Below are 25,079 nucleotides of genomic sequence, written 5' to 3' on the forward strand. Positions count from 1 at the left end.
CAAAAGCCGTATTGCCATCCCTCATAACAAGTGATTCTTCACAAAATACATTTTATGTAAAATCAACATAGCAATTTTCAAAAAAAATGCAGGTACAATATCGGCTTTAAGCTTCAACATGTCATTTTTGCTTTGTTTATATAAATTCGTAATTCAGTTTTAAAAATCTAAAATTTAATTTTTCTTAACCTCCAAAAATGTCAACAAAAAAAACCCCGTATATTCTTAATAACTGATGCAGAGAAAAAAACGATGAGGCAACAACAAGTACTTTAAACAATGAATTCAAATTATATAAACTAGTTAAAATACCGAATAGTAACTAAGCTATGAAAATTAAACTACTATTCTACAATATATTTTACACACAATGGTACAACGCACATGAGGTGTTGTTAAAACCGAAAATTAGAAAGATGACTTCCAACTGTACTTCAATTTTTTGGTTACTTATTTTACAAACTTGTGTAATGACTAAATATTACAAATGACACGTGAAAGTAACCTTAACTAGACTGAAAGCTGTGCACCAAAATATAGGTAGGTAGGCCTTTTTTTTAACAATTTTGTTACACAGCGCATTTGCCTGGTATTTACTTAATAACGTACAACCGTGTAGTGTACATAATACACAATTTTCACACGTCTCAGTGCATTTGTTTGTGCCTTTGTTTCAAGTTATATGAAAAATATTAAGACCGTATACGTCATACAGCGATTTTAACGACGGTCGACGACTTACACAAAGTATACTTTTTCATATTTAAAAACGTTTGAGTGCTGTAAAACAATCGGTCGTTTTGTGCTTTTAGAAAAAAAAACAATAACCGTATTGCCATTTTCAAATATATTATAGGTATAATAGATGTAAATGAGACCTACTTTAAACTAGTTTTCTCTTCTTTTTTTTCTTTTACTAGCTACAGCGCATAAAACGATATAACATTTACCTTTGAAACGACGAGGATAGCTAGTGGATGCCAACAAGACCGCTTAATGTAAAGTATATTATTATGTACCATACAATAAAAATTATATAAAAAGAATATAATTTAATACGCAAGTCTAAGTACGGTTAACACTAATTACCTTCGGAGTGTATCATAATGTACCTATTTATACAAGTACGGTTACGGAGTACACTTATAGGTGTGTATACCTATCTACAGTGCACATACTACAATGTGCATTTTAAGTGCAATAAAATGTGCCTGATGAGCTCCACGGGGAATCGCACTAAAACACGGTCTACCGCTCGCGCTTTAAACAGAAAGGAAATCCAATGGTCCACTTTGCGGATAAAAACAACAAATAAAAATGTATTTAGTTTCAATTCTATGCACGGGAATCGGATTTGCACGAAAAAACATTTCCGCGATTGTTTTATATAACGTACTCAACACTAGCAGTATAGTATTAAAATGTATGTTATTATCATATTATTATCGTCTAGGATAACGTGCTGGTGCACTTACTCTGGTTCCTGGAAACCGGCCGGAAGCACATTCCTCTTGGCAACCGTGTGATTACCGTTTTTGCCGCCAAACCAGCATTTGAAGTCCAAAAACGACTTGTAAGATCCGCCGTCTTTTTCAATGACCACTTGATGGTAATACGTGACGGCACCCTGTTAAACAATAAAAATTTATTAATATTTTCAAAATAATTTATATATATATATATATTATGAATTATGATTATAAATACTAAAATATACTAGTAATTATAACCAATGATATTATGTTATTTTGTGATGCACGGAAATAAATACAAATATTGCCAATCCTAGCGTTAACGTAGGTGCCTTAAGTGTTAAATAAAATTCACTAGTTCTTAAATTAGTATATCAATAGATGTATGTTGTAAAAGTTCTTACGGTTGCTTTGTTGGTAACTTTAGTTACGCCGCACTGGTAAACGTCCTTGAGCGAAAGCTTGAAAGAGATGAGATCTTTGTCGAAAGTAGGTTTGCATGCTGGAGCTGTAATTGTAATATAATGCAATTGTAATAGAAAAATATTATACAAATATAGTAATGCCATATACGGTAAACAATAAGGTCTAGAGTCTACCCACATAATATCTAAGGACTATCTACCACAGTATAATTAAGATATACTTGCAATGTTTCATAATGAAATATTGCAATTTTGTTTTCTTTTAATTTTTGTCTAGTTGACTTAACAGTAAATACTAACAGTAAATAAAATTAAAACATTAAAATGGCAAAATAGGTATCAATTTCGGCTGAAAGTTGATACCAACATTTTGCAACTTATCGACTCAATTAAAAAAAAAAAACATTTTTTTTAAAAGAATTATTATTTTGTTAATGTTTAATATTAGTACTTCAATAGTATGAAATATCTTAAAATATAATATTTTGCTACGCTACAATATACAGATAATTTATAGGATAAGATCCATGATTAAGATATCATTAAGAGCTATCGGTTATTAAAAAACGAATAATTAATTTTTTCAAGATGAAAATGTTCATAATTTAGGGGCGTTCATTTATAGTGTTTTTTTTTTAATTTTCACAAGAAAAAACTTCTATAGTGTGCAATTGTTTATCAGTTTAATTATCTTAGGTAATAATTATGGCCTTACCCGGATAGAACTGCAACTGACTCAGGTAAACGCTTTTGATGTTGTCTGTTCTTTTGATATCGATGGTCATGACGTCATCGTCGCAGTTTATTTTATATTGCACTGTAACAAAACAAACACAAATGTTAAATTTGTAATTTTTTGGTTTGAAACCGTTTAAAGCATAACGATTGTCTTAGTAAAGGCCAAAGATAAAACTGTATCGTTTCTGATTTGACCGTCTTAGAAATTGTTCGGCTGGTATTAATAATTAATGTAAGTTCCTATATTAAATGGGTGGTTTACAGTTGTAAACAGGGTACAATCGTGATTTAGACCAACACGACCGCATATTATAATTGTATACAGAATTATGTATATGGATTCGTTTGAAAACCACAAGACATAGTTATGGACTAGGTACAATCAGCCGTAATACGATAATCATCTACATTCTACAAAGTATAATATTATTATTATAGCGGTATTGTGTTCGTAAAGAGTCCTAACTTACTTGATTATAAGTCACCAGGAATTCGAAATTGATATAAGTAACCCCGATAAGCTGCCTGTGACGGTATTTGGACCACTGAACAAATAATTAATCAGCGAGTAGTTTCCGTAAAAAAAAACCATTCGTCATTTCCCACAACGTTTAACGAATGTCTTTTTTGCCATTGACACAATGAACGTACACAAGAGTTCAATAGATTTCAGTAGCCAAATTTTGTATACTCACGACCCAGGTCGAACCTGCTAAAGGTAGGTCAGACGTACGATCGAATTGGTGTAGCTACTTGGAATTCGTATTTAAAAATATATTTTCTGTATCATTAGGAGAAAAATGTAAAATAAGTCTTAAAAATTAGTTACGATGCGTCATGTGATGATAAAAAGTATTACAATTAGGTATTATCCATTAAAGCGTTGTTTATAACTTCAAATTTGTTTTTTTATTTTAGCTTTGATGCGGAGCTGATTACTTCATGTAACAAGCCTATAGATCAGAAAACGTACTTGAAAGGTACTTTATTGAGCAAAATATTTAAAAATCTCACCCCGTCCTCTTCAAAATCCAGGAAAAAATGTCCTAAAAATGTACATATTTTTAAAATTAAAAAAAAATGGCGCTATATGGCTTCTAAAAAAAATATACATACAAGATCAATAAAAATAAAGTCAAACATCTATAGAAAAAATTATTATATTTTTTACGAGTATTAAACAAATTGATAAACAAAAAATATTGTAAAAACACTAATACGAGTTAGGTTGGTTCCTAGGCTGAGATATAGAAAATAAAAATCAAATATTTTTTTTTTATCACCGTGTTGAATGATAATTGTATTTAGTCACAGTCCGTCCATATAAAGATACGTTATGTGTATCTGCGACGGTCGCAGTCACCACCACCACCACAACCACTACACGGCCCACCACCGTCGACAATGGTTTTTATATTGTGTTATTTTCTGCAAAAAATCATGTGCCGTGACCAGGATTCGAACCTGGGTTATTGCGGCCACAACGCAATGTCCTAACCACTAGACGATCACGGCGCTACGGGAAATTATTTGGAAACTAGCGTATTTAAGACAGGAACGCATTTCTTAGTAATAAACACAAATCCATATTAAAGATTAACAATTATTTTTCATCATAAAATTGGTCTGACCGAGAAAAATATGTCAAATAATATAATTATAACCTCCCAGTGCGCGAAAACAGCCAACACGTTTATAACGGCAATTAATATTAACGTGTCTTTCGCGTTATTCGAATATTACATCAAATTGACAATGGATGGAGATTATAAACAATTATTGTTCTTTTCCATATTTAAACATTATTACCGTGTCACTTGTGTCCCAAGCTGAAACTGTGAAAAAGGACCTCGCAAATTAACCAAATTTCAATATTTCTTAAAGAAAATTGACAATATTGAATGTAGGTACCTATGACACAATCATATGATTAATGATGTCTATTGTCAAATAAAATTTAATTATGTATATATGTGTGGTACATTTTAAAGGTATTAATTAATAGGGGTATCATCATGAAGTCAATACTAATATCTTACTTTTCTAAAAATTCCAAAAGCATACTTAAAAAACAAAGTAGACAATCATTGCTTGTTTAAAAAAAAAAAGTCGTTTCCTTGGGATTTATATAGGCACACGAACTATAATTCCGCGCATAATATAATTAGTAATTACTGTTGTTTTGCTTACATATTTTTCATCATGTCTATTTGCAATGATGATTACTTATTTACTTGTAAACTTTGTCGTTGTCCTACGTTGAGGGTAACGAAGAAGCTGGCGGATCAGCTAAAGATAATTAACGGTAATATTATATTAGTACCTATAATAACAACTAAATAATAAAATTTAAAAACCTAATAAGTAATTATTACCTCTTTTAATTTATTTATTGCCCGGTAATAGGTAATTTGAAGTCGATTTATTTATTTATTCTACCGTGTAAACCTGAATACTGAAATTATAAATAAATTAGTGTATTAATTTTTACAACTCTTGCCAATGCAATGGCTGGTTTACGTAGAAGGTTTAGGGGTTCAATTGAACCGCAGTTAATTAAATTTGGGGTAATTGACCTTAATTTTCAGATTACATAAATGTATTGGCCTCTCAAAATATATAGTAGTTACCTATAAAAAAATGTACTCTCCCAATAGCAGTCCTACAACTGAAAGAACTAAACTAATTTATATTTTTTTGGATACAATATTAAGTAAAAATAAGTATATACATAATATATAGTACGGCAGATACACAATTATGCAAACCACATTTAAAAAATCCTAGACACACGAGTATATGGCTCTCTAAAACAAAGATATAGATGAAATGGATAAATAGAAATGAAATATTGAGCCAATTTGAATTTGATAACATTAATTCATTATGGATAACACACTCAATTTTTCCAAAAAAAAAAAGTATTTATTTTTTTTTGTTCTTTGGGTATTTTTATTGTAACTTTACAACTATTAAGTTTTTTTAATTTTAAATCTAAACAATTTCCATTGAAAATGACTGTCTTGTACCAAATGATTAATGATTAACAAGGAATAGTAGATAAAAAATAGCTTTTAAAACTTTACCACCGAGTCACTCGTGTAATCTCTACTTTCCCTTCGGCCCTCTTATTATATCTGTTGTCTCAGTATATATGAAAAAAAAATATATGTTTATCGACAACGACAGCTGCTGTACTAACAGTTCACAAGTAGTATAGAATATTTTACTACGATCAATAAGGTTTCTCAACTCATCAAGTTTTAGTATTAACCGGGTTAATTTAATCCATAATATGCTTAATGGTATAACTATAAACGTTTTAATAATTACAATTCAATTTTACCTTAGAAAATTTGTGACGTCTTATTTATGCTCAGAATATGTTTTGCCCATAGATAACTTAATAAACGTTTTTCTACTATAAATATTATTATTATTGTATATTTATATTTTTTGTTATATGTCGGAGACAAAAATATAACCGTATATAAAAAAACGTATTGAAGGGAATGACTGGCAGTGTTTAGTGAACAGTGGCGAGAGACAATGGCTGGGTATAGGGTATACGCTGGACACTATACGGCCATACCTCCCTCTCGCCTTTCACCAGCCAGTTTTCTTCTCGGATTGTTTTTCCGATATTTCCAGCAAAAATTGTTGTGCCGTGACCAGGATTCGAACCTGGGTTATTGCGGCCACAACGCAATGTCCTAACCACTAGACGATCACGGCTCGATGGGAAATCTATAGGAAAACTCCCTACATAAACCACCTTGTTAGGCCGACCGAACAGCTGTTATACGATTTCTGTACGCGAGAAGAAATCATTTTTTGAAGGGAACCATTCAGAGACGTATTCATGTTTGATATTACCCTGTATAATATACTTTTCCCGCCTCAACAATAACCCTGGTTACTATAATTATGAATCAGATAAATTGTCATTCAAGAACAACACACAATCACAGCATAGCTGTTACACCCTGCTCTTTGATAAATAAAAAAAATGTCTGATCAAAAAATCCATTTACAACAGTCTATAATAATAGGTTAAAAAATTATTAATTTTTATTAAAAACGCAATATTTTAAATATACGCAGTCTGCTAAATAGATTACTACAAGGTTAGATTTGTTAATTGAATAATTTTTAGTGCGACTAGATAATTACTTATCCAGCGATCAGCTCTCATATATTTACAAGTTAGGCTCCAGCCTCCAAAACATTATTAGCCGTCTATTATACTTTTCAATAGAATTAAAAACACAGTAGATTGCAGCGCACTCTAATAATAAATTATATTTTAAATAAATTGTTGACAAAAAAAAAAACTATTTCTTTTATTTCTGTTCAAATTTATTTATGAATTGATGATGTTTTACAATACAAATGCGTTGGTGAGGGTCTTCTTGAACATCAAAAGAGCAATAAATGAATTCTATATTAATAAGTAGTAGGTAAACGATGATGTCAGGTGGGATTACTTATTATATCATTCGCTGAGAATCCGCTCATTTAGTTCAATAAAAAACGTGATTCCTTCTAATTGAATCAAGTAAAACTTGGTTAATATGCACAGTTGTTACAGTTTTTTTTTCGTACACACGATATCATTCAATTATTGCTTTACAATGATTAGGCACAGAATAAACTAAATTTAGGTACCATTTTTGAAAAGACAATGCGTGTCACGTTGTAAGAATTGGGTTTATTGGAGTGAACGACCAATTTTAAGCGAAACCGGAAAAAACCAACTAGTCAAATATAGGCAGCGTGCACTTGACAAAACAAATAAATCGTTGTACGGATTAAGATAACCCGAGTGTCGTTGATTAATACATATAAATTAAATTTATTATCCATGGATTGATATAGTCGGTAGCTTATACGATCGGCTGGGTTTAGTCAATGCAGACAAAAATACCATGAAATTATCATTAAAATGGTTCCTACAAAAAAAAACACTTTAGGATATGTACGCAAATATTAAATCAGTCATAAAATATTTGACCGTTGACCTCAGATAAGCATAACAAAATCATGTTTTTATCACAATATAAGAATCAAAACTAATGAGGCACTATTTAAAAAAAAATTATACATATTATTCGGCCTAAAGGAGATAGAATGTTTGTCTCCAACTATACATCTGCTTCAGTGATCAATAACAAATTAATTTAACTAACTAAAAAGATCTTTGGATAAATTGACCTAATTTTTGCGAGCAACTTATGTAAATGTTTTCAACCTACATAGCGTTATTAAACAACAATAATAGTTTATAGTGTATTTTTGTGAATTATTTTGTTTGTTTATTTATATATGTGTACTAGTACATGTTGAATGGGCTGCGGCAATAAAAATCCTCGAAGCGAGCAATCCACACATTTAGGTTTTCCGTGTAATTTCCATAAGCAAATTAAAAGGCGAAAATGCCTAAAGCTGATGAGCTATCATTGGCCCCCTGAGTGCCATTGCATCACAACCGTTATATACCATACACGGTTACATCTAATACTTGAAGTAAACATTTTGCAATATGATTTCAATTAGCTGTTTACGTCCGGTGACTAATTACCAGAGGCATGGGACCGAAGCGATTTTTACGGATAAGTAAATACACGAGATTATATTACTTCGAATCTCTTAGGGTCGACCGAGTTCAAGTTCTATATCCTACTATTGTCGGGTAATTTGATAATAATTATTGTGTTATCACAGAACAATAAAAAACACATTAATTTTGTATGAAGAAGCAAAATAAAATAAAAAACGATTTGAATTTTTTCATAATGACAATAATATATCTTGATAACTTTAGGAGTAGTTAGAATGATCTCGAGATATAGATCTCAGCGATGATATCTTTGATCTTTAGACTATCCAGCAGGTGGCGACATATCCACAACCAGAATGGTTTAAAGTAGGATTTTTAGGATAAAAATAAGTTAAAAAATTTCAATATTCCTTTTAAAAGGATATGGATTAGAGGTTTTTCAAAATCTTGAAATCCTGCATTTTGCTATTATTCCTGCTAGAGTTGCACATACAAAAATTACCTGCTTACCTGGTTATTACAGTTTTCTATGTAGAATCTGATTTCAAATGTAAAATTGTACACAGACATAAACAGGCTTCTATTTGGTATCCTTAAGAAATTTTACATCTCTGCACAGAAAGAAACCACAGCATTGGAGATGAGCTAGGGAAGTTCAAATCCTTCTAAACTTGTTGAGGCACTAAGAATATGACAGCACAGCCCTCAAGTAGGGTTTATAATTTTTACTGAAATTCTGAGGAAGTTTTCAGAGTTTTTAAAAGGCCTGAACTTCCTTAGCCCCCCTCTAGTTGCGCCAATAATCCATAGGTATATCACTGGACTAGCTGGTGCTATTAGGGTCTACACGGCGTACAATTTTCTTTTGGCATTCGAATGACACTGTCTTGTGTATTATTGTGACGGATCCAATCGTCTAATCTGTTATGTTAGGTCACTACTATAATATCAGTATAAGAATATACTGATGATGAGACTACCTACTGCAACTGTCCATAACCGTCATAACTGTGTGTGAATTCACACAGCTGTGGTCACGTTTACCGGTTAGCTATAATAATAATATAATACCCGGATTCCAATACAAGTATACCTATTTACGGTGCGGGCTGTTATGCTATAATAACAATAATCTCGTTGACACGCGGTTGCTTCAGCCATATATTCACCGTGTCTATGATGGCCTATCAGGTGTGTGTGTGTGAAGTGTTGTTTTTTACCAGAACAACGGTTTATATTCGGAAAATCAGTCACCGTCGACCACAATAATAACAATATTGTTACCTACCTCGGAATGCCCGACAGCACTAGAATTCGTCGGATGCAACTCCATCCTATGTCTAGTGAGTTTTCATTTGTTTTCCCCGGCCATTGTACCCGACGATATCCGTTTGTGTGACGTTTACTACAACCTCCTGTTGCTCGGTGTAGATGACATACACAGGTAAGGCCACTGTGGAGGGGAAGGGGCAGGTTTATTGGCAAGGGGAACACGAAAACCGTACCGTGTAATTAAACAACCGTCGAATTACATATTATAAAAAACGTGCATCGACTTACAACTAGAAAACCAAATAAACGCATTATGTCGTAATTATACATTACCGGTACATAATATTATCATTATTACTATTATTATTATTATTAGGTATGCACAGTGGCCGTCTTACTAGGTTCGGTGTTTGTATTAGCGTTTTTCTAGTTTTCCATGGTCTAATGCCTCTGCTGCCTTCTGGCTTCACACTTTTTGTTCCTATTCCCGAATTTGTTTTAATGTTCTATCGTTGTTAGGTTTTGTTTTTGGTTTCAAGTCAAATAGTTTATCGACAAAGTTTTCACCGACTTCCAAAGAGGAAAAAAACTCTAATAAAACCTATACTAGACAACTTATACATTCAACCTAGCATGACGTCCATAAGGAGACATTTGAGTTGAGTGTTGACCTAAAAATTTTAGGCCTGAAATTATGTGAACTCGAAAAAACTGTTAAAATGAGGTAAAAAGTATTCACGTGTATATGAAAAAAAAATGTTGAAGTTGACAAAAGCAGATAATGTATAGCTTTGTATTTAATAAGTGGTACATGGAAAAAAAACATGTAGTATAAATTATGTGTAATAGACAAAAAAAGCACACGAAAAGCCGAAATTGTGTAAATAAACTTTTCTCAGTGTCTGTAATAACTATCTAAAATTGTTGACAATATTGTGAAAATATTGGTGAGTTAATTTAAGTGGCAAATTTTTTTCCCGTTGGTCATTTACCCCGTGCTCGTCATCAACGTCAGCTAAGGCATGTGATGTAAAATAATATCAGTAATTAGGTTTAATCCATTTATTGTGGGACGTGCACTGGCATGATTGGCATTATTGAGATGTGGTTTGTATGAGATTTTAATAATAATAATACAGTCACTTATACCTAGGTATGTATAAAATAAATTAAACTAACCTATCTGGCCGATTTCGATTCGAATTGGACGAGATATTAAAGACTCATAATTATATAACGCGATCTAACATCAATATTAATTTTTGCATTTTGTTTTCTACACGAGAATTTCATTACTTATATACACACGGAATTTACATTATTTTAATAATATATCGTTTACTCCTCACCAAAGTGAGTGCTATTTTTTTTTCTTTAATCAAATTTTTCTGGAATTATTATTAATAGGTAGGTAATATACTTTATAAATGGAATTTCATTTAAAAAATTATTATATAGTAAATGAGTATACCTTATTCGAACAGCTCAAACAAAACCGGGATCAACGAACAGAGGAAACGAACGATCTACGGAAATATTATTTTACAGTTTAAGTGGGTTGGAAAAAAATAAATTAAACATCGGTTTTTGAACATTGTGCGCCGTTTGTCTGTATCCGTTTTACGGTTCTCAAATATATAAATATTCTACATCTTCTTGTTCAAAATAACCCAACAGTCTTGTTCAACAGAAGGTTTATTGCTCAGGCAGCGCAAAACGTGAATGACACCTAAGTTTCATTTCCCAAGCGAAACGCGCTTGATTAGTATAAATTAACGGATTTATTAGCTTTGTACAAATAAAAGATTAGTGTCACAGTTGAAAAAAAATACCTTGTGAGGATTTTCGGGTGCATATTTTGTGAGATTATGTTTTTATCTTCAGACAGGATACGCACGAAAAAATGGAAGATAACAATAAGAAAAAAATATATTTTCCCTCATCATCACCACCAAAACGCTGCATCCTGTGTTGAGATTGAAAATAATACAATAACATAATGTGACGGGTCGAACAGCTGATTAACAGTAAAAAAAACAAAACAAGTATTATTATATTTAAAAAAAAGGAAACATATTTTAATATAATATGAGAAAACCAGGACGAGCAATCACAATGCGAGCCCGGAGAGATGTTTAGGTACAATATAATTTAGACGGAAAGCTCCTGCATCCGTATACGGCATATGTGTACAATATTATTAATAATATTACCAACATCTTATGTAGTGGTGACTCACTGTGGAGGCCAACACGATCTCGCTTAGTTCATAAATGGGAATTATATTATTATTCATAATAATGTTCTACAGTTTGCCCTCACACTACGCCGTTCACGACTGCGTATATTGTGTTTAATTTTCGTTTTTTAATTTTTTTTTTATCCAACCTAATTTGTATATGCCAGTGGGTTTTTTCTTCTTATTATTATTATTATTACTATTCGAATCCCAAGACTATTTCCCTTGTGTGTATGAGTAACTTCTTGTCGTTGTAAGTGTGAGAAAAAAAAACTCCGAGTCTCCCGTCGTCGGTTGAAGAACGTGCCTGAGGAAAATTAGTACTTAAGCCTGTGTGTGTTATTATACTTATTAGACCGTTTAAGTCGATTTAACACCGGCAGGTCGACAGCGAGGCGAAGTGAGACGAACCGCAGTGAATGGTTACACATAATAAAATATAACTACCAATTATATTTTATAGGGTTGCGGGTTGCTATACAGAAAACACATTTCCTGCAGCACACCCGCACCCCTATATCGTATTAGCTTCATGCCTTTATACCAAGTCTTGTCGGTTGCAGGTGGCACGAGGCAATAATAATTGTTTTTTGTGGACGCAAACATATTATTAAAAAATTACAACTATAGAACCATTTAACTGTAACTGACCAAAAATAATCAAGAAAAAAATGGTCAAAAACATTATACAGGCACATAACGCGTAAACAGTAAAATTACTAATTATGCATTAAGTAGTCTTAAATTATGGAATACTTAGGTCTTAGGAGAACTTAAGACATCTCTAAAGATGAAAATGTCACAGTCAATTATTAGGCGTGCGTTGGGTGTTTGCATAAATGGTCAAACGGGTATAAACAGTAAACGCATATTAACATTATGACGTGGTCGTGACACACGGCTGAAATATAGAAGGTATACATTGAGCTGTTGGATGTGATTTATAAGAAAAAAATTGCACCAGTAAGACAGCGTTGTCGAGGGGGGCCCAGGTAACTTATTAGCCGCCACGTGGTCGCATAACAACAAAAATCTAAGTCCTGAGGATGAATAATAATTATTGAGCTCGATACGATTATTTTTTTTTAACGTCTTAACGACGTCCGGTTGACGGGAATGAGTGGAACGACATTTTTAAAAAATTTTATTTTTCGTCCGGCTAAACTTTATCGGCTGTATGGTATACAAAACAATTAATATGTATTGTCGTTTGCTCTACGGCGGCCAGAGAGTCAACAGTCGCATTATACGCACACCGTAGCTTGCCAGCAGTTTAATTAATTCGTATTCATCGTACGATTTTCATGAAAAAAAAAAGAAGCAACAAAAAACCACACAACGACCAATCCGGAATCACACACTTGTGCACATATTATTATTATTATTATTATTATGCAAGACGGGGACGAACAAGAATGGCCCTATGTATATCTGTGAGTATACAATGTACACTACATAAAAAATTAAAAATATATGCATAGACGGTCCGTTCTGGAACCGCACATTCTAAAAAAAAAAAAATATAATCATTATACTCTGCGACTGATCCGTTTATAATTTATATTACTACTATGAATATGTTCTTATACTTTTATCAAGATAATGTCTCTGTAGGTATTTCGGTTGACTATAAGATTTATTTATTTTAACAGATCAAGTCTTGAGCTCTAAAGATGAAAATGTATGTAGTATAGCTTCGTTAATAAACCTTTATATAAACCAAAATAAATCATTTTTTTGTTTGTACTTAGTTTCTTTAAAAGGTGTAGTGTAATTTAATGTCAAAATTGTAATTTTAACTCACACCATAAATCTTATTGATATTATAGTTTATTACAGTTTAATCGATAGGATTCCATTTGTAATTGTTCATAATATAATTCACATTTATAATACACTTTTATTTCAATTTACAAGTATAGTTTACATATTGTTGTTAGTAGGATAAGTATTATTGTTATTATTCAATAACCAATATTAATAATATTTTATTTTGTTTAGTCTTTGTAACTGTTGTACAATTAAGTATACTTAAAATAAAAAGCTTCAGATAGGCTTGGTTATTAAAATTATGTTTGTATAATGGCCAATGGGTATATTATTGATCCTGTGACGCTTAATTGACTGATTTAATCCGCCAATGTCCATGTACAATACACATTACTACAATAATATTTTAATTTTAACATTTTAAATTTTCAGACATTTCAACAAGGGAATTCAGAAAACTAAACTCGATCACATACTATAAAATAATATAGTATAATATATATTATTATAATAGTCAGAATAATACAGTTTTCTTTTACAGGTAAACCCGTTTTGTCGTGTGCAGAGAATACACAATTATTATAGTAAGTTTTACCTTAGGTATAGTATTCATGTGAAGTAATTTGTAAACAATCCAACGTGGCCGTCCCCCATATATGGGTACAAGGGAAGTAACAGATAACGAAAGCGCTCATACTAGGTAAATAATATTATATTATTAATATATACATGCGCATGATCATAATGTGTATTGTTCTTCTTGTCTAGGGTTCTTTTAACATCATGCACTGCCATATGAGCGCGATTATCTTCGACTTCAAGGCAACGGTTGTAATTAGTCGCTAGTCGTCCTTGTGATGCACAGTAATGTACATAGAAATTAGAATACTACATTATACTTTGAAACATTATGTAATGGTACATCATTATGTTTGCAAATATAACCGGGAGACTTTAACGCTTCGGATATGACCGTCGCTACAATACAGTTGTTTTTTGTCTGTACTTATATTGTTTATTTGTTGTTTGTAGAACTATATTTAAATAATTTAAAAAAATATTGTTAAAAATGTTATTTGATTGTAAAATGTTAAAACTTTGCTTTCGAAGCAAACAACACGAGTAGGTAAACTATACAATAATTATGTATTATTTTTTAAACACTTCTCCACGAAATTTAAGACATTATTATTATAAAAAAACCGCTTTTGGTTTCTTTTTTTTACATTTTTCACACGTTAATTATTAGTGAAAAAGAACATACTATTATAATAATAAGTAATAACAGACGAGGCGGCATAATATAATTTAGCAACCAGTATTTACTATTCATTGTTACTAACAAGCGTGGACCTGTTAACTATAGTAATAGGTCGCTATGCTAACGAGGCTATCACAAGTAACGCTCGAATGACGCGAAGACACAAACTTAATACTATAGACGGGAATCATTGCAAGCGGTTCATTGCTTTAGGGCCCGGAATCCCATGTAAGTGCATGGCAATAGGACATTAGACGTAAATAAATAAAAACCTAGGTATAGTTATTTAAACAAAAATGTTTACTCATATCGTCAGCCGAATGGGCGTAACTCCAAAATATCAAATTTCACACTAATAGGAAAAAATGTTTATTCTAATTTATTCTATTTATTTCAATAAAGAATTGCTTACTGTTTATCACACATTTCTTGGAAAAAAACACTGAAATTTAATCAATATTATACCAGACGACGCACAGTTTTTTTCTTTCAAATAGTGTAATGTACCGAAAATTGATGTTTTTGAAAATAAGGCCTTTGCTAAAAACATGACGATATATTTTCTAGTATAGTAAAATTTCTTTCTTTTTTTTTTTTACTTCATCTTTATAAACTTCTATAGCATAAATTCTTAAGATAAGTTGTACATAAAAACGTCCCTATCGAAGCGTTTCAAAGTTCAAATAACCGAAACTGTAAAAATTGTTTAAATTATTTTTTTGTCAGGAAGTAAAGTATTAATAAACACAAATATTTTCAAAGTATTAACCATTCAATAGTTATTTTTCAATAAAACATTGTTGAAGGGGGTAGACTGTCTTGAAGCGATTAGTCAATATTTGAGTTTCTATACACTGTATATAAACAGTGTTTCTATACACTCTATAAAACAGTACCTTTATATAGAATATAGATAATATATTTTATAGTACCTATAAAATTTTCTTAAAAAAAACGATGCTTAACATAAAATATTTTGTTGTGTTCAGTGTGAGAACATTATTCTAACGTGAATAGCGCAAAGGATCGACTGTAAAAAAACTAAACCGGACGGGTGAAAGTTTTTTTCGTCTTTCAATTGTTTTTTATGTTAATTATGCAAGTTGCAACATTTAAATTGTGCCATGTGTGGATATAGTGTGTAGGTATACACACACGCTATAGTTATACTGGACCTCATTAGTAGGCGTGCGTTATGTATACCTCGTGGTAGGGTTATTGAACCAAAACATTTTTTTGCTCGCGATTATCATTGTTACTGTCATATTTATTATTTACTTTTTATAGGCATTGTGTGACGACCGTACCGCAATGGGCCGACGACTTGAGAAGCAAAATATAGTGAATGATAGAAAATAAGAGGAAGAGCCTTGGTAGGTTTTTTTTTCTAGCCTGTTACCGACCGGTTATGTTAGGTTAGGTTAGAGAATAGGGGCAAATTTATGGGAGTGTCGCATTTGGCGTGGAAAGTGGACAATATTCTAAAAAAAACTAATGAAACGCAAAACCGTCGCTTCGCCATATAATTTTAAAACCAGGTTAGGTCGGTACATTTCTCAGTTAACCAAACTTTATGTGTTATCATTAACACCAACAACCTCTATTTATTATTATTCTTCTGCTTCGTATGGAACTACATCGCATTGCATTTACATAGCTAGTTTGAATGATAATGAAAAGACGGCTATCGATAGAAGATGAAATATCAATAAACATCAGAGGTTGGAAATATATTTCCAAGCCAATAAGCGAATAATGTAATCGTTACTGCGGCTAGTACGTGTGTGGCTTGTAAAATCTATCTAACAACGTCGAGATACCAATTGTTGAAGATCAACATATCCGGGAATAAGAATAATATTATTTAACCAATCCTTTGGATTCGCAGTAGGTATGTAAGAACCGCATAGGTACGCTGTGTATAGATTAGAATATTGATGCTGACCATTATAAACTGAATACGCTTCATTTAATGGATAAAAATACTTTATTTCAGCAACAATCTTTACACAGAGTAGTTAAAGCAATATAGTTGACACTATAACTAGGTAACAGCTATATTAATGGTATTTACCATGTTAACAGTAAGGGATCAGGAGGTATTTTTTTACACCTTCCCAATGTCATTTAATCTGACCTTAAAGCTCAAAACTATCTAGTAAACATTTTCGTCTCCTACAATAAGTACTTACATGTAAATGTTAACTGTTTTCAATAGTAACCATAATTGGCAGCACTTTTCTTATTGTGTTCTCCAAAGTGAGATATTGGCGTTATTCTGACGGGTTCGTAACGTATTCATTTGTTATTGGACGACTTATTTAGAAGAATATTTATTATAGATCTATAACTATTTATTACACATTTCAATAACACTTTCGTAACCTAACATTCAATGTTAGGTTACAACAACCGAAATTACAATAATAAAGTAATTTGACGGTGCACCGTTATTCAACCGTTTAATGCAAAATAGATATATGTCAAAGAATTTTCGAACATTCTAAGAAACAGGGAAACATTTTAGAACGAGTAAATAACTTATTCAACTCATCAACAATGATAAACTTGGTAAGCAAGATTAATATAAATCTATCGTATAATTTTAAGCAGCTGTGGTTTGGTAGTTTTAGGCTAATCGGTTATTAATATTTTCAATAATATGTAATCGTTGTAATGGTCTGAATGATTTGCTATGTTGTATATGGCAACCCATAAGTCAGGCGTTCCGCTAACTACAGGTTGTTTCTCTTTGATTAAATAAGAAATGTTCAAAATAAATTTGATTATTAATTTTTATGTTGTAGCAAGCTATACGGTTACAAGCTAATAGAAACAAGTTACTGCAAGCGTAAATCAGTTTTGTATTGAACACTAATAAGTAGAAATAAAAATACAAATCGAAAACAAGAGTTATGACAGTGTTGTTGTACAGTTATGATAATATTTGTTACCAACAAAACACATAACTGCAGTCGTTTACACGTAGAACCGTTAAAAACTATGTAGGCATGGCAGATTAAAAAAAAAACTAGAAAAAAAGAACGAGATAAAAAAAATAAGAAAATCATTACTGCCACAACGGTTTTTCTAAACACCGGGAAACCAATGGTCAGATGCTTATAAAATAGATAAGCACGTTCGACTGAAAACGGGTTTTCAAATAATTATTATCTATTCGGTGCATTGTTGAAGATGCATAATGGAATATTATTAATAATACTATGGAAGTCTGACTAGCCTTGTGCGTTTACGATTATTAATAAAATGCAATTTTATACGATACCACAGCTAAACCGACTTTTTTTATTATTATAACTATAATAACTATTATTATCATCATTGTATATCTTCGGGCGTCGCGTCATTTCCTTCCTTCCTTCCTATAAAATATGTTAGACGACGACGAAGAAAAGAAATGGTCACATCTCAAAGGCTGTACTGAATACTTAATGTTCAATGTCTTATTACCCATTGTACAGTAGACAACGATGTGACCCACAACCGACAAGTTACTCAGATTAATGTCTATAGGTATAGCGATGAAACTCTAATACACCCCTCCAATGAGGTTGCTACCTAAAATATAGAAGGGTTAACTCATGGCCAGGGTCGGAGCTGTTATGGTCTAATATGTTTTTGTTAACTGTCTTGCTTAAAAATAAAATTCCAAGTAAAATATTTGTCAATTTGATAGTTTTATAAAATTCAAAATTATTTAAGCTATGCTTACTAACGTCAGCTTGCTGGATAATATTACAAATATTAACTGTTAGCCTGCAAACTACTTCCAAAATCCATCGCTTTTGGATTCTTTCTCTCACTCATAATAATTATTAGTAGGCACTACTACGGTAATTACATACATAATATATTGTGGAAGAAAAATTATAAACGTGTCGATCATTAATTTACTATAACCGACTTTTTAATACTATTTCTTATAATAGGTAATTTGTTTTTTAATAGTGGTAGCATGCCCTGCGGTGAATATAAAACAATTATATGTTTAAATGCTACCGGTTTTGGTTTCAAGTTAGTCCCGCCTTTAAGACTACAGTTAAGAGTCAAATACATAAAACATAAAACACATAACGCAGAACCTGCTCGCATTAAGAATCATATCTAACTCATACTAACAGTCGAGCACGTTTTAATTATAATTTAGTAATTAATGATGGTTCCGACCTAAACCAGTAGGTCAATAAATATTTTTCAATAATAATACTTAAGACTACGCTACGCTAATTTAAAAGTAAAACTCCATAAGTCTGCAGAACATGGCTTCATAGTATTATGTTTTATAAAAATAAATATGTTTAATATTGTTTATGTTTCTGGTCAACACCATGGTAGTTTGCTACAATAAATTATTGGTAATTTTTTACCGGTAGAGTTGCTCAGAATCAGATTTGATCGGAGATAAGTCGTTAACTAATAACGTTTATTGAACCAGAATAATAATCATAAAAGAAAAATGAATATAACCACCATTAAATGTCAACTCATATAAATAAATTCCAAAATTTATAATTTCACAAAGATATCAAATGTACAATCCTGACTCAACCAGTTTATAATTAGTAGATTGTTAGTTCAGATTTATTAAATTTATAAGCAATTTTATAATAATATATATATATTAATTATACGTAATATTTTGCATATTTACGATGCTATACGATTGCAATCTGTAATCAACGACGGTGACATAAAAGTACCTATATTTTTCCCAATTGATTAAAGCATATCATTATTTTTTTTATATTCTCATTTATCATTGGTAAACGCTTTTATCATAATACACGTCATGTAGTTTCTTTCTCAGAAGTTCGAGTTAATGTACGTGCACACATAATAGTTTACAGTAATTAACACATCTTAATAAAACACACTTTATGTATTCAATGTACTTCATTACATAACCGTGAAATCAGATGTGAGATACTGGTTTCAATTATAACAATTATCAATAGAGTTCAACAACATAAAAATATATATTTTTTTAGTAGTAGTCGCATGCGTAATTTTTTTAGACATAAAAAAACATGCATATACCTAGCCATCAACATAATAGTATTTAAATAAAACGGCGTTTTCGTTCAATTTTAACGTAAGCCCTAAAGACTTTAGACTTATTTATGACCAGATAAAAACTATGAATGTTACCGTAGTGAATGATGTTGATCCAGTGAGAGTATCAATTTGTCTCGGAACCGCTTGAATGATAATTCAAATATGCCAGATGGTCGGATAATGTTAGATTACATGACATACTGGTGACCATTTTTAGCGCACTGGCCGTTATGTAATATATCCGTTTTTAGAGTATATAGTATACACCCTATTTATATTTATTCTTATAATATATAGGTATATGTGTAGATAAAATAGTAGTGTAGTACATGCATAACGGAAATAAACGGTGTTTGATTAATGTTTTATGGGTATCCGGTTTGTAATAAAACGAAAAAACAAAAACAAATAATTTATTAAGCGTTATTTCTGTACAGGTTAAACTAGATATTAAGTTACTCCATGCGGTATATAGGATGATTCATAAAGGTCAAGAAACTTAATATTTCTGAAAATAATTGCAATTTTTGAATATTTTTTTTTATAATATACTTGATTATTTTATTTAACAATATTAAAATAATTACTAAACATTTCTTTTTTTAGTATTTTCCATTTTAGGCAGTTTCAGAAATTTGGCACCGGAGTGCTAATGTTTTTCCGCCCCTCCCTCCACAAAAAGTATTTGACATTTTCCACCTACCGAGCACCCGTAATAACGGCCTGTACGTTATCGTTATCCTTTCTGGGGCTTTCTAACTTATTTGTTACATTTTCGTTTTTAATGTATTCACTTTTTGTAATCTCTGGTGGAACCAGTTGACATTGACTATTTATTCAAAAATTTCCATTAAACAAGTTTTAGTCGTTAGACAAAATTACTCTTCTATATTGGAACCTATAATATAAGAGTGACTAATGAATGAAATGGTTCTATATCAATGGTTATATATCAACGAAAAATAAGTGTATGCTCTCAGTTTGTTAGTTTACATTTACTGACTACATACTTAGTATACTAAAAAACATTTAAATGACAAATGCACTTAGGGCTTTACAGATAAAAGGACTTGCTTCCACAAGGAGTTGAATAAAATTTAGTAAAAAAGAAAGCAAAATTCAAACACTATGCTATCTTTATAAATTAGTCACAAATATAAAGTAGGTTTATATTTATTATCCACAAATTACAAAACAATAAATATTTACAATTTACATTATATTTTTGCAAGCTTTAGAGAAACCATACTCATCGATTACGTCATCATACTCTAAACTTTTTGTGATGTCTGATTCAATATGCGGTATTGTTCATCGACCGCAAGTAACTTTTAATTCTTTTTAATGCATTAAATGATCATGACATCGCTCATGAGGGTAGTATATGTCTCTTTAAATCCTTCATTTTTAGGTGTTAGACGCGTACCTATAATTGATTTTGGTAATTGATTCATTAATAGAAGATGGGCTGTGTAAAAATCTAATGCTACCCCTAAAAAAATTCCACCCGGGGCGATCGCCCTCTCTAGCCCCCCCTCTAAATACGTCACTGACTATAAGAGTTTATAATCATTTCTTATAACTTCATTTCAAAAAAATTAATTTGCTTGTCATATTATATCTTATTATAAGAACAAAAAAATATTATATTTTGCAAAAGAGTTTTAGTGTTCAACGAGAACGCACGTTTTCGTTTTTTTTTTATTATATAATGTATTATAGTATTATACGAATGCCATAGATGATTAATGACTGTTTACAGTCACTTAACACATTTATAATGTAACTTCTAGGTTTTTATTCTATTTATCATAACAGAGGACTGAGCAGCAAGTTTTTAAACAGGATGATGTTCATTATAATCCGAATGATAGGAAGTCTTATTTTCTTCGACCAAAAAGTTTATTGGTCGTTCTTATTTCAAACTACAGCTAATATAATAATATTATCTTTAGACCATAGTTAGTGAAAACTCCAAACCCGCCAACTGTTTGATATTTAACAAATAAAAGGGGTTTTATTGGGTTTATGTATGTGCAAAAACATTAATTTGTTTTTAACAACTCTGTCAGTTAGTCAGTTAGTGTGTGTGTTAATGTAGTGACATAACGAGACTAGAAATTTTAATGAAAAAATATTCTGTTTTTCTGGTGGAACGTGGTATAATTAAACTTATGCACAGGTCATATTGTCAATGGTTATTTGTAATTAACTTTCATTGTACACATTTTAATAACGCATCTATAGACTATAATATAATATTTGACTACTACAATATAGCGAAGATGTCGTTTAAAATATTAAACTATGCAAAACATGTTCATGCACTGGAAAATTACACAATTCTTTAAAAAAAAAAAAAGACTACCATAATATTGTATAGCTTTTTATGCTCTTGTTTTGAGAATTGAACAAAAACTTCTTTTGGGCATACTTATAAATTTTTTATAAGTAGTGCGGTGGTAATTACATTAAATGTCGTGGGTACGTGCCCGATGATTAAGTAGCCAGTAGGTATTATTTTAATGTTCACAATATTTGTGGCCGTATAATCATCTGACCAACGACGGTGTACCAAACAAATGGGTGATAAAAAAAACTAGGCAACAAAATTAACTGTTACGAGGTTACGGTTCATTGGGTATCGTCGATAAGGCTCTTATATTATTAATTTTATTTTTTTGGACTGGACGACGGACATGCGGAAATTACCTTATACCGTTTACTACGGACATTATTATCACGGCACGTCGATGGCCTATTGTAATTTTTCCATTATTATTTTTAACGCCATTTTTTTGTCACCCATAAATTACATCCATTTGTATGCAGGAGTTGTGCTGGTGCAACAGACCGCGCAACGGTCGACACCATATACATTGTTTTTCATGAAAATATATTATTATCCAAAAAACAATCTTTGGCGAGTCCTCCTCACAGCGATTTAGAAATAAATATTATAATATATCCTTAATGTTTCTCGTCGAGGATTGATAGGAAACGATTTATAGAGATATTAGTCTATATTTTAACGATAACTATGTGCATTGACGTGCCTAAATGCATCGATACATATAAACAACTTTAGATTGATAAGAGCTACTAAATAAAAAATATACCTAGTAAACAAATAATTTTTTTTTTAAAGATTTAAGATATAGTAAAACAAAATTAGTTTTATGTTTTAAGAAAATGTATTTATTACTGTTATTGTTAGTATACTTTGACTGGTTGACACGACAATGATTAGTTGGTAACTTAAATCACATCCTATAATATACTTTGTTCTCCTTTTCTCCGATGCACAATTCATATACCAATTTATAACCAATGGAGTTGTTAATTGTTATTGTTTACTTTTATGACATAATATCATGGTGTAATATAAAACGGTAGAAATATTTTCTACATTAATATTTATTTAAAAAAAAAAACACACAAAATTGAATTAGCTATTAACTATTAATATATAATGTTATACTTATTGCTCTAATTTGTTTTTAACGAGTTTTTAATTTATATATATTTTTTCTAGACATAAAACGGTTTAGATTGTTTAGACTAAAATGGTATAATGCGGCGGCGGTGCGGTATATTATAGCTTTTCTTTTTATTTTCCATAGCTCTATATATATTTCAATGTTTTTTTTCTCATTATTTAAACACACCGAGGCCCGTTTAAAATTCTGGCTTAATGTCATGCGACCCCGAAGACAAAATTACTAACGCAAACCCAATTGTTTCTCGCGTTGACTATAAAATAAAAAAAGTTATTAGAGTAACGGATTCGGTTGACATGACATAATAATAGTAACAAATATAGCTGTAATTATGTTATTCTGGTCGCACAACAGACCGTGTAACTGTTATATTATTATTAGTATTTTGGATGTTAAGCTAAGCCCACGGTACTATTATTATTATTTTCTTGTTTTCGCCGACAGATTTTTATCTGTGCGAGACCTTGAGAGGATTCATTCTGCCAACAAATCGTGGGACTGTTGTCCGGGTCGATAGTTTCTTTGTAAAATTAATATCAAGTATACATTGCGACATAGTTTTTTTTTTGTCGCCGTTAAGTCCGGAGTGGGAACGGCTGCGAGGTCTATTTGCAAAATAAGTCCGACCGCGCTTGATAAGGACATGAACGAAAAAACCAGTTTCCAATAAAGCGTTGGCTCCAAGTCGGACGTGGGCGTCAGCTGAATTTGACGGTCTCTGTTAGTATGGCACACGGTCTCGTAATAAGGTCTTATCGTCCATAAACTGCTCATATTATTAAAAGTTTTAAATTTAACGGTGTCCACTGTATATAGTAATGCAGCGATCTGCCCCGGCGGTCACAGCTGTGATCTACTGAGTCAAGTTATCAAACAATTGCTTGAGAATTTCAAATTGTAAAAAAAAAAATGACCAGATCAACAAGTATGCATAATATCTTCCAGCGTCGGTTGTTTCCCGTGGAGTATATTTTGTTACAATATTATACTATAATACTATAGATATATAAGTCTTATTTTTATACTAACAAATCCACTGTAGAAAGTAAAGAAGAGTGCATGAAACTCACGATTGTGTGTCACATAGCCGTTCGTGGTTAACACAGATACACACACACACACACACACCTCACTATCACACATGACTGGGTATTATAACTGTTCCCCTAGTTCGGTTTTCGATCGGAAAAGATATATTCAATAATAAAATATATGATTAAAAGAGCAGGACATTTTTTTCATATTGAAAATATGGTAAATAACAGTTTTTGCGATATTTTATATAAATGACGAAACGCTGTTCTCAACAGGGCATCGCTATAATGTGCAGATGACATTTGCATGTTTAAGAGTTTTTCATTTATTTTTTTATTTTTAATAAACAATTATTTTTTATAGGATAATAAATATTAATCATGTTTTACCGATTTCTTAGAATATGCGGGCTTACCAATTTGTTAGGCGAAAACGGAAAATGCCAAGCTCGTGTTCAGAAAATAAAATGTGAGTGGGTTCACCTTATAAACGACGTATGAATTCAAAAACAAATAGTAATCTGTAGTCGAGAGACTGAAACAGTTGGGCATTATACATGGTAACCATGGCTTGGATAATATTAGTTTCAAAGATGACAATATTATATACATTTTACATTTTTCTAGATTTTCTAACCTAATTTTGAGAAATGATAACTTAAAATTGTCTTTCGATCTCGTGTAGCAACTCTATAGATCAGAAATCGTACCTGTAAGTTACTTTAATAGGCT

The 25,079-nt window shown here is 31.3% G+C and overlaps 1 protein-coding gene and 2 non-coding genes across 3 annotated transcripts in view; all 3 read right to left on the reverse strand.

The window, feature by feature from the left end:
* LOC126837110 (uncharacterized) overlaps nucleotides 1-25,079 on the reverse strand; it is a 47,084-nt gene that overhangs the window by 5,267 nt on the left and 16,738 nt on the right. The window contains exons 2-4 of the mRNA XM_050570915.1: nucleotides 2,613-2,714; nucleotides 1,877-1,980; nucleotides 1,476-1,627 (exon numbers count right to left, since the gene is read on the reverse strand). Coding sequence (XP_050426872.1) covers nucleotides 1,476-1,627; nucleotides 1,877-1,980; nucleotides 2,613-2,714 — 358 coding nt within the window. The remainder of the gene's footprint in view (nucleotides 1-1,475; nucleotides 1,628-1,876; nucleotides 1,981-2,612; nucleotides 2,715-25,079) is intronic.
* Trnah-gug (transfer RNA histidin (anticodon GUG)) lies at nucleotides 4,079-4,150 on the reverse strand. Its single transcript has one exon. It is a non-coding gene; the product is annotated as a tRNA-His (tRNA).
* Nucleotides 6,299-6,370, reverse strand: Trnah-gug (transfer RNA histidin (anticodon GUG)). The gene has a single exon. It is a non-coding gene; the product is annotated as a tRNA-His (tRNA).

This window comes from Adelges cooleyi, unplaced genomic scaffold, assembly GCF_023614345.1.
Source record: "Adelges cooleyi isolate 19-005CV unplaced genomic scaffold, UGA_ACOO_1.1 ACOO_flye_CR_arks_rails_tigmint_CR_PRNA_247, whole genome shotgun sequence".
NCBI classification, from domain to species: Eukaryota; Metazoa; Arthropoda; class Insecta; order Hemiptera; family Adelgidae; genus Adelges; species Adelges cooleyi.